General features: G+C 58.7%; 1 protein-coding gene across 1 annotated transcript in view; it reads right to left on the bottom strand.

The window, feature by feature from the left end:
- Positions 1-874: 874 nt before the first annotated feature.
- The window catches only part of KCNG3 (potassium voltage-gated channel modifier subfamily G member 3), a 28,371-nt gene continuing 18,774 nt past the window's right edge, over positions 875-10,471 (bottom strand). Inside the window, exons 2-3 of the mRNA XM_078858277.1 lie at positions 4,760-5,539; positions 875-1,817 (exon numbers count right to left, since the gene is read on the bottom strand). Of these exons, the coding sequence (XP_078714403.1) occupies positions 1,157-1,817; positions 4,760-5,505 (1,407 nt within the window). The 5' untranslated portion in view covers positions 5,506-5,539 and the 3' untranslated portion in view covers positions 875-1,156. The remainder of the gene's footprint in view (positions 1,818-4,759; positions 5,540-10,471) is intronic.

The raw sequence follows: 10,471 nt of genomic DNA, 5'->3' as shown, positions 1-10,471 counted from the left end.
CACCACCACCACAACCACCACCACCACCACAACCACCACCACCTCCTACACAACTACCACCACCACCACCACAACCACCACCACCACCACAACCACCACAACCACCACCACCTCCTACACAACTACCACGACCACCACCACCACCACCACCTCCTACACAACCACCACCTCCTTCTCCACAACCACCTCCACCACCACCACCACAACCACCACCACCACCTCCTACACAACCACCACCACCTCCTTCTCCACAACCACCACTACCACCTCCACCACCACCACAACCACCACCACCTCTTTTTCCACAACCACCACCACCACCTCTTTCTCCACAACCACCTCTTCCTCCCCCTCCTCCACCACCTCCACAACCACCTCCTTCTCCACAACCACAACCACCACCTCCACAACTACGACCACCACCACCACCTCTTCCGCCACAACTACGACCACCCTCTTCAGTGCTACGTATTGAGCGGGGGGTGAAGCTAAGGGCGCAGCACGAGAAGGCCAGGGTGTCGATTGCGCAACGGCTCTCCAGGGGACCTGGCCGAAGGAAGGAAGCGATGGCGCAGCGCGGTGGTGGCGGTGACATCACAAGAGCCGTGGTCGTCTGCGTGGAGCTCTTTGACCTCAACTCGAGGGCATCTCCAGCCACCCCGAGGACCCACCTTTGAATGGGGCTGGGGGGGGGGGGCAGCGCTCGTGCGGATGAGAGGTCGCTTTAAGCGACCTCGCGAGCAGTTCTGCGGGTCTCGTTCCGCGGGCCGTTCTCCCGCACGGAGCGACGCTCTTCCTCTGCGAGAGACCCCAAAGGGCGTCTCTGTAGGGGCCCACGTGCCAACGTCAACTCCCTCCCCACCCCCCACGCCGACATCCACCCGTGTAACTAAATAACCTTCACCACTGACGATCGATGTTCATTAGCAAGTGTGGTGGGTGGGTGGGTGGGGGGGGTTTGGGCACGAGGCTCATGCCAGAGTTCGGGTCAAGTCCACCCCCACTGCTCACGCAAATGTCTCCCGCGAGCAGTCGCTGTTCACGATGAACGAGGTGGTGGGGGTTCGGGTTCGGGGTGGGGAGGGAGGGAGGGAGTTTGTGACGAGGCATGGAAACTCAAGAGTCAGTGTCAGCATCTCCCCCCCCCCACGCTCCTCTAGCCGTCCGTGTCCATGAAGAGGGGACTCGGTGGGATGCGTCCGCTGCGCGTGGCGCGCAGGCGCAGCTCGCCGTAGCACTGCACGAAGCTGTGGTAGATGAAGGTGATGGGCAGCGCCAGCAGGACGATGCCGCTCACCACGCACGCGCCGCCCAGCACGCGGCCCGGCACCGTCATGGGGAACATGTCCCCGTAGCCCACGGTCGTCATGGAGATGATGACCCACCAGCACGAGGCGGGGATGCTGGCGAAGTCCGACGCGTGGCCGTCCACGTCGAGGCCGGCCTCGAGCAGCTGCGCGAGGGCGGCGAAGATGGCCATCGCCACGGCGACGAACATGAGCAGCATGCCCATCTCGCGGTAGCAGCGGCGCAGGGTGAGGCCGAGCGTCTGCAGGCCCACGGAGTGGCGCGCCAGCTTGAGGAGCCAGAAGATGCGCAACATGCGCAGCACGCGGAGGGTCACGCCGGCGCGCTGCAGCTGCGGGGTGTCTGCGCCGGCCGAGGCGAGCGCCACGGCCACGTAGTAGGGCGAGATGGCGAGCACATCGATGGCGTTGAGCGGCTGGCGGAAGAAGCGGAGGCGGTCGCGCGCGATGAGGAAGCGCACGATGCACTCGGCCGTGAACCAGCCCATGCACACCGCCTCGATGATCCTGCTGGGGTGGGACAGGGGGGGTGGGGGGGGGGGCGAGCGAGGTGCGTGGTGGGCGGTACGCAGAGTTGGTTCGCGTCGGCTCGCGGATATGAGGCCGCGAGCGCATGCGTGAGTGGGGTGGAAGTGAATGGTTGGGTGGTTGATGGAGTTGATAGGTGAGTGATGGGGAGGAGTGCATGCGTTTGTGGGTTGGTGAGTGCGTGCAGTGATTGGGTTGGTGGGTGGGCGAATGGATGAGCGAGTGAATGCGTTGCACGTGGCGTGTGGGTGGATGAGTGTCGAGCCAACGGGGGGGCGGGGAGGGGGGGAAACAGAAATCAACGGCAAGACCGCGACGTGGGCGCGGCATCAGCCACGCGTGAATCTCACGTGCACATCACCCACGATGATCACCCACGATGATCACCCAGGGATGTCGGTCCTTAACGCTCGTGACGTCATTCGACGTAGACCAGCCCCCCCCCCCCCCTCTCATTAATATTCATGAGCAGGTGACGTCCTCCAAATGGACACCCCCCCCGCCCCCATTATTATTACCTACTATAATGAGCCAAGAATGTCTGTGTGCAACGCTCGTGACGTCACTCCACGTCGAACAGCCCCCCTAATTAATAATCATGAGCATGTGACGTCACTCCACATGGGGGGCGAGGCGCCTCCTCCCCCCTCCTCGGCGTCAACTCACAACCCTCACTACAAAGGCAGAACCCTCACGTCACGCGGTCTCCGTAAAGCTGTTGAGACATCAAAGTAAAAAGGACGTCATGATGAAGAAGGGATTATAACCTTAAGTGAAATAGGTCTGTGTCACCGCGGCCTTACTAATTACACACGAATTGATGCAATGACTATCACGTCGCGGTCTGATTTTGGCTTGCAAGTTTCAGATTTACTGCAATACACCCGTCCTTGGGCGGGCAAAAGGCGAGTAGTGTATGAATATTGATCGTAATATATCGCGTTTTTCTTATTGAGCGAATATTCCCTGTGTTGGTGAGTGCACAAGTGGTGAGTGATCAAGTAAGCGAGGAGCGGTGGTGCAGTGGTTAGCACGCTACGCTACGAACCCGGCACCCCGGGTTCGATTCCCGCTCACGGCCAACACCGGTGACGAATATCTGTACCGGTCCTGAGCCTCCCCTAGGTCGACTCAGCCTCAAATGAGTACCTGGTGCGGTGTGTGAACATCGCCACTGGGGAGACAAAGGCGGCCGGGCGTGGTGTTGGCCACCCACCCCCTCGTGTGCCGTGCCGGCCTTCAAAGGTGCTCGCTAACAGCACTTGCCCCAAGAGTCTGTTAAGGCTACACGGGGGATCTTTGCCTTTGAACATCTGAGTAGAGCGCACCTCATCACCCCTGGGAGCCACGACTAACAAGCCGCTGAATATATCAGACATCTGAATATATTAGACATCTGCATATGAACGTCTGTTGCCGAAATGTGAATCAGCGCGTGTGCCGGGAGACATGGGCGACCAGCTGGGGGCTCGAACTGGGATTTGGGACCACCGGCTCTCACGTGCATCGAGATTACCGTCTCAGCCCGGTCATCAGCGATTGTAAAGAGAGAAAGAAAAAAAAGATATATAAATTAAATTTGGCACGTTGCTTGCTTTGGATACATCTCGCGTCTCTTTGCAGAACGTGTTCAACATTTGGCGACGCTGCATTAGCGTCGGTGCGTGAAGCACAATGCACAGATAACTCAACACACTCTCTACTCTTTGGTTATTTCGGTAAAGTCACCGAAAGAACCAAACAGTATGGATTCCTGCAGTCACGAAAACTTCAAATCAAGACACTGTCCAAAGAAAAATGAACACGTGACCGATTATATCTTGTTTTCTTTTTAGGTTTTCTTTTTAGGCGGCGTTCAAGACGAGCGTTCGTTCGTTTACAGCCGTAGATGAAAGGCGATTAAAGTGACCTCGAAAGCAGTTTTCCGGTCATTTTTCCGACCACAAGGTGATGCACTGCTCTCTGCGAGAGTTCAGAACGGACATCTCGTCTTGTGAGAACACGACACCCGATATCAGCGCCGATTCGCAATTAAATGAAAGCCAATTTCGACCGCGCATATAAAGCTCCACTCCCCGCTGGAGCTCGTTGTGTTGAACTTCTTTCGCGCCGTACGTAATCGGTCTCTCAAAGATTCCCAACCACCCCTCCCGCAAGTGCCATGCGCGGTCAGCGCTGGCGCGGAAAACTCGGCAGCCGGAACATCCTCGAGACAGATTGGGTGGAGCCATCCGCTCATGGAATTATGACTTCCACGCTTTATAGAACGATGCAGTAATAATGATGATGATGATAGTTTGTAGTAATTATGATGATTTAGATGAAGCCGTTCACGTATCCAAGGGTATTCTCGCCGAGTCGCGCGGCTGTATTTCAGCAAGGTCTCGCATCGTGATGTTAGGACGATTACTTTATAAGTAACAGGGTGGTTTGGCTTCTTGGTAGAGGACACGGGAGCGACCAGGATACAGGATCATGAACTCGCCTGCTTCGCTCTAATCTGCTAGCCACCTCGCAATCCAGTGGCCTTGAGAGTGTCAACAAATCTCCACCGAACTCTTGTATGCAAAGTGCAGGATTAAAGGCATTTCGCCACCGTGCCTGGCATGGCGTATAGGAACGTGGCCAGACTTGTTTCAGTGATCCTACCTGGACCACCGTTCGCTTATACAGATCGCCTGCAGCTGCGGTCACTTACACACCACCGGTCCTATCGAGGTCACTCGTCATCCACGACCTCTCGTTCGCCTGCCCACAGAGCTCCCCAGATGACACTCCGACACGGTCACGCAAACATCACTTCCCCTCGCAGCCCCCCCCCCCTCCAGTTGACTTTCCAACATCGACAGGCGACGCGCGTGACCTCCCCTTGACCATCGCCACTTGACCTCCCCTTGCCCTCCTCCCCACCGCGTGGCCCTTACCTGTTGTCGTGCACGCTGCCCGCGCGCTCGCTCGCCTTCCACTCGGGCAGCGTGCTGGCGCACAGCAGCCCCACGGAGACGAGCACGAAGAGCACGGACACCGCGGCCAGGATGTGCGCGGGCACCGACGAGCCGGGCTCCTCGAACGTCCTCCTCATGCGCTCGAGCCACGGCGGCGTCGGGGAGAGCGCCGCCGCCGCGGCCGCCTCCGCCGCCTCCCGCCTCTCGGCGTCGGCGGCGGCGGCGCCGAACGCGCACTCGGCCATCCTCTCGTCGAGCCTCTTAACGCAGCACGGCTCGAGGCACGCGTGGCCGTCCAGGCCCCAGTAGGCGAGCTCGCCGCGGAACGACAGCTCGCACATGTGCGGCAGCAGGCGCAGGCGGCGGCCGTGCCGCGCGTAGCCCACGGCGGCGCGGAACGAGTCGGCGTGCCGGTCGAAGAAGTACTCGTTCGAGTCGCGGTCCCAGTCGTCGCACAGCTCCAGGACCTCGGCCTCCGAGACGCAGTCGCGCAGCCGCCGCACGCGGCCCAGCGGGAAGTCGCGGAGCGCCTCGCGACCCAGGGAGTAGCGCGCGCCGCCCACGTTGATGACGAGGTCGCGGCGGTCCGTGGAGACCCCCGAGAGCGCCAGCAGCTCGCCGGGGCTCAGGCTCGACACGACGGCCGCCTGCAGGAGGCCACGGCTCAGCAGGTGAAGGCCCGCGCCGGCGCCCAGGTGGCCCCGCACGCTCTTGCCCTTTGTCATGGTGCGAGCCGCGGCTGTCGCGGCGTGGGACGCTCTGGCGGGGAGGGCCGGGTGGGGTGGGGGGCGGTGGGAGACGGGAGGGGTTGGGGCGGCTTTAGTAGGAGCGGGTGGAGGTGTCGACACGAGAGGTCCCCCGTGGAGCGAGACGAGGAGGTACGGGTTGTCGGTGTTGGGATGGGTCGCGGTGTCGATTTAGTGGTGGGTAGAGCGGTGGGTGGTGGGGTAGGAAGTGGTGGGGAGGGTGGTGGGGTAGGGAGTGGTGGGGAGGATGGTGGGGTAGGAAGTGGTGGGTGGAGTGGTGGGGTAGGAGTGGTGGGGAGGGTGGTGGGGTAGGAAGTGGTGGAGAGGGTGGTGGGGTAGGGAGTGGTGGGGTAGGGAGTGGGGGGATAGTGAGTGGTGGGGTAGGGAGTGGTGGGGTGGGTGGTGGGGTAGGAAGTGGTGGGGAAAGTGGTGGGGTAGGAGTGGTGGGGAGGGTGGTGGGGTAGGAAGTGGTGGAGAGGGTGGTGGGGTAGGGAGTGGTGGGGTAGGGAGTGGGGGGATAGTGAGTGGTGGGGTAGGAAGTGGTGGGGAAGGTGGTGGGGTAGGAAGTGGTGGGTAGGGTGGTGGGGTAGGGAGTGGTGGGTAGGGTGGTGGGGTAGGAAGTGGTGGGTGGAGTGGTGGGGTAGGGAGTGGTGGGGTGGGTGGTGGGGTAGACAAAGTTGGGGCCTGCCACCTCTCACTGCCTCCGTCCTGCCGCTGCTAGTGACGACCACAAAGCTGCCCACTGCTGACGAGCATCAACGACGACGATGTCGCAGCTGCTGATGCCACTGCTGCTGCCGAAGATGACCGAGTTCGCGTCGCTGCTGCTGCTGCTGATGCCTCTACTGATGCCTCTACTGATGACCCGGCGTCATCTCATCCGCTGCGATCCAATGACACCACACGAACTCGTAATTGTATTACCGCGCTGGGAATTGTCCAATTAAAATGTGAATAATTTCGGCACAAATCAAAAGTTGCGCTTCTAAAGCACACACACAATCGGTCCTCTCCTGCGGACTGAACTCCATTTCCTAACCGCCCTGTCCACGTGTTCATCGCAACCTCAATTACTGGACGGGTGCCCCCTCCACCACCACCCCCGCAATGAGTGGGTGGGGTGGGAGTGGGATGAGGGAGCCCTGCTGCTATGGCTGGGCAGAGGAATATTAGCTAATATCCGTGCCTCGTGATCCACCACCACCACGTCTCATCTCGCCAAGTTTGCCAATTTTACAATCCTCGCGGACACGCACGCGTTCGTGACATGCGACGGTGATTTTAATTAAAATGAAGGTTTTGTGTGTGGGCGTATTCACGTCGAGTGTTGCAGCACTTGTCCCAACAGTCTGTGCAAGCTTCTACGGGGGGGGGGGGGGGGGGTTCTTTATATGTTTGTCCTTCGTAACGTGGAGAGAGCTGACACAATTCTAATGGGACAGGCAACTACCGTAGTTGTTTATATATTATCAACACAAACGCAACGAAAGCCTCAATGCTCCGTTCATGGGGGGGGGGGGGGGTTCTGCCTCTCGGGATGTCTGGTCAATTCCTGTTTAAATTCCTGTCTAAACAACGAGCGGTCAAGCTTCGCGTGGACAGAAACCCGAGTAACTGCGGTCGGAAAACCTCGACCAGACCACACCAACGCACTTCCACGCAAATCTCTGCGTGGTCCACCAACCCTCGCCTCGAGATCACGGGCGCGCCACGGATGCGAACGGCTGAGGGGAGGGGGGGATGGCGACACGCCGGGGAGATGAAGGAGAGGGATTGAAGGTGAATGGGCGGGGGGTGACAGCTGTTTTCGGTTGTGGAGTCGTAATTGCGGCCCATTAGAGGTCTAAAAAATATATATATAATTCAGAGCTGCGCTTTGTAAAGCGGTGTAAGGAGATGTCTGTAATGAGGGGCGGCCTACATCGATGTGGCTGACGCGCACCCCACCACGACTGCTGGGCCGTGCCTCAGAGCGCGCGGCGCGGCCACCGTTTTGACCTGTGGTGTGGTTGGAGCAGCTGCTGTGTGGTGTGGTTGGAGCAGCTGTATGGTATGGCTGCAACTGCAGCTGTGCGGTGTGGCTGGAGCAGCTCTGTGGTGAGGCAGGGCCTGCTGCTGAGTGGTGTGGCTGCAGCTGCTGCTGTGTTGAGACTCTGCCCGCAACAGGGAAAGGCGAAATACAAAGTGTAAACGGTCGCTATTGACAGACCAACCAGACCCCAGCCCTGCGCCAAGCCACCAGCCGGTCGACCCCTGACCCTACCAGCAGGGCTGTCACTCACAGTGCTGATGGTACCAGCAGCAGGGCTGTCACTCACAGTGCTGACGCTACCAGCAGGGCTGTCACTCACAGTGCTGATGGTACCAGCAGCAGGGCTGTCACTCACAGTGCTGACGCTACCAGCAGGGCTGTCACTCACAGTGCTGATGGTACCAGCAGCAGGGCTGTCACTCGCAGTGCTGACGCTACCAGCAGGGCTGTCACTCACAGTGCTGATGGTACCAGCAGGGCTGTCACTCGCAGTGCTGACGCTACCAGCAGGGCTGTCACTCACAGTGCTGATGGTACCAGCAGGGCTGTCACTCGCAGTGCTGACGCTACCAGCAGGGCTGTCACTCGCAGTGCTGATGGTACCAGCAGGGCAGTCACTCGCAGTGCTGACGCTACCAGCAGGGCTGTCACTCACAGTGCTGATGGTACCAGCAGGGCTGTCACTCGCAGTGCTGACGCTACCAGCAGGGCTGTCACTCACAGTGCTGACGCTACCAGCAGGGCTGTCACTCACAGTGCTGATGGTACCAGCAGGGCTGTCACTCGCAGTGCTGATGGTACCAGCAGGGCTGTCACTCACAGTGCTGATGGTACCAGCAGAGCTGTCACTCACAGTGCTGATGCTACCAGCAGCAGGGCTGTCACTCGCAGTGCTGACGCTACCAGCAGGGCTGTCACTCGCAGTGCTAACGCTACCAGCAGCAGGGCTGTCACTCGCAGTGCTGACGCTACCAGCAGCAGGGCTGTCACTCGCAGTGCTGATGGTACCAGCAGCAGGGCTGTCACTCGCAGTGCTGATGGTACCAGCAGGGCTGTCACTCGCAGTGCTCCTGCGCTGTGAATACGGGAGGAACGCCTCTCCTCCGAGCGCGTTTCGTCTGCTGCTACTGCGTCTGCTGCTGCGTCTGCTGCTACTGCGTCTGCTGCTAAAGCGGCTGCTGCTACAGCTACTGCTGCTACTACAGCTGTTGCTACTGCTGCAGCTGCTGGTACTGCTGCTACTACAGCTGTTACAACTGCTGCTACTACAGCTGTTACAACTGCTGCTGCGGGTTTTCGCCGGGCACCGCGCTGATGCAAGTTAACACCAAATTAGCGGCGACGGCGGCGAGTGGCGTAATTGCCGCGCTAAGCCGATTGTGTCCGATAGCGCGACCTTCGCCAGGGGTGAGGTCACACCCCCCCCCCCCCCAGTGTCAGGGTCAACACGGTGTGTACGGAGTGTACGGAGTGTACACGGTGTGTACATGGTGTACACGGTGTGTATGGTGTACACGGTGTGTACATGGTGTACACGGTGTGTACGGAGTGTACGGTGTGTACACGGTGTGTACACGGTGTGTACGGAGTGTACACGGTGTGTACGGTGTGTAGACGGTGTACACGGTGTGTTTAAATAATAAAAAAATTTCATTCTAAATTGAAAACGATGAAAGCTCCTACTGCTTGAGCGAGCTGCTTGCGCAACTCTCGTCCGCCACCCCCCTCACTTTGGAGCCCTGATAAGCGGCTCCGCCTGATGAAGGCCACTTGTGTTGCGATTGAAACGTCGTGGGTTTTTTGCTTTTATTATTTTCAATTGATTACAATTTTAACTTTTTTTATTAAATTTTCTTATTTTTATTTTTTATTTTTATTGTGTGTTTTTTTGCTGTGGTTGTCCCACCTGATGACGATTGCTTGTGTTGCGATCGAAACGTCGTGATCTATTAATTTTCTACCTACGTGACTTTACCAAAAGAACCAAAGAGTACGTGTTTTTTTGCTTTTATTATTTTACATTTATTATTTGTATTTTTTTTTATTCTATTGTTTTCTATTTATGTGACTTTATCAAAAGAACCAGGAATATGAGTCTTAACACTACACGCTACGTAGGATCTCTGTACTTGTAGTGACACAGCGCCGACTGCTGTACAGCAGCAGCAGCTGCAACTGCAGGTAGACAGCGCACACGCCGCTGGGCGCACACGCGGTGCGCGTGCCGGCAGGGCGGAGGAACTGGGGCAAGGGTCACAGTAGACCTCGTGGGGAAGCCCCTGAAACCCTCTGGAGAGTTCGAGAAGAGAGGCGCGGTTAGGGATAAGCCAATCAGCGCCGAGGGGAATAAAAGCAGCGGAGAGCGGGGAGCTCCGGGCTGCCGGTTCTGGGAGTGGACTCGGCTCATCGTCGCTGCCGCCCTCGCCCGGGCATTGCGCGGACGGACAGCGGTTGACTGTCTCGGTCGACGCCGTCGGTGCAACGCGGACAGCGTCGTGTCTGGGCCGGGCTGTACGGTAGCGCGGTAGTGCGAGAGGGGGCCGCAGTTGAACGAGATAATGAAGGGAGACGGTGCCTCCTGCGACTACCTCGTCTCCGACTGAGTGTGTGCGCCGCACGCGTACGCACGCCCCGGGGAAGGAGGCCCACTACATATGTATGAGTGTGTGTGTGTGTGTTGGTACGTGGCCTCAAGGTGCACATGGCCTGGCACAAGCGTCGTGGTGACGTCACCGCCACTTAGTGGCGAATGGCGGTTGTTGTTGGTGTTGTGTTGGTACGCGCTCTGCGCTGTGAACCCGGAGACCCGGGTTCGATTCCCACTCACGGACGACAGCGGTGACGATTATCTGAACCGGTCCGGGGCCTCCCCTAGGTCGACTCAGTCTCAAATGGGTACCTGGTGAGGTGTGC

This window comes from Lampetra fluviatilis, chromosome 7 (assembly GCF_964198595.1).
Source record: "Lampetra fluviatilis chromosome 7, kcLamFluv1.1, whole genome shotgun sequence".
Classification (NCBI taxonomy): domain Eukaryota; kingdom Metazoa; phylum Chordata; class Hyperoartia; order Petromyzontiformes; family Petromyzontidae; genus Lampetra; species Lampetra fluviatilis.
This window is presented reverse-complemented; position numbering and strand designations above follow the sequence as displayed.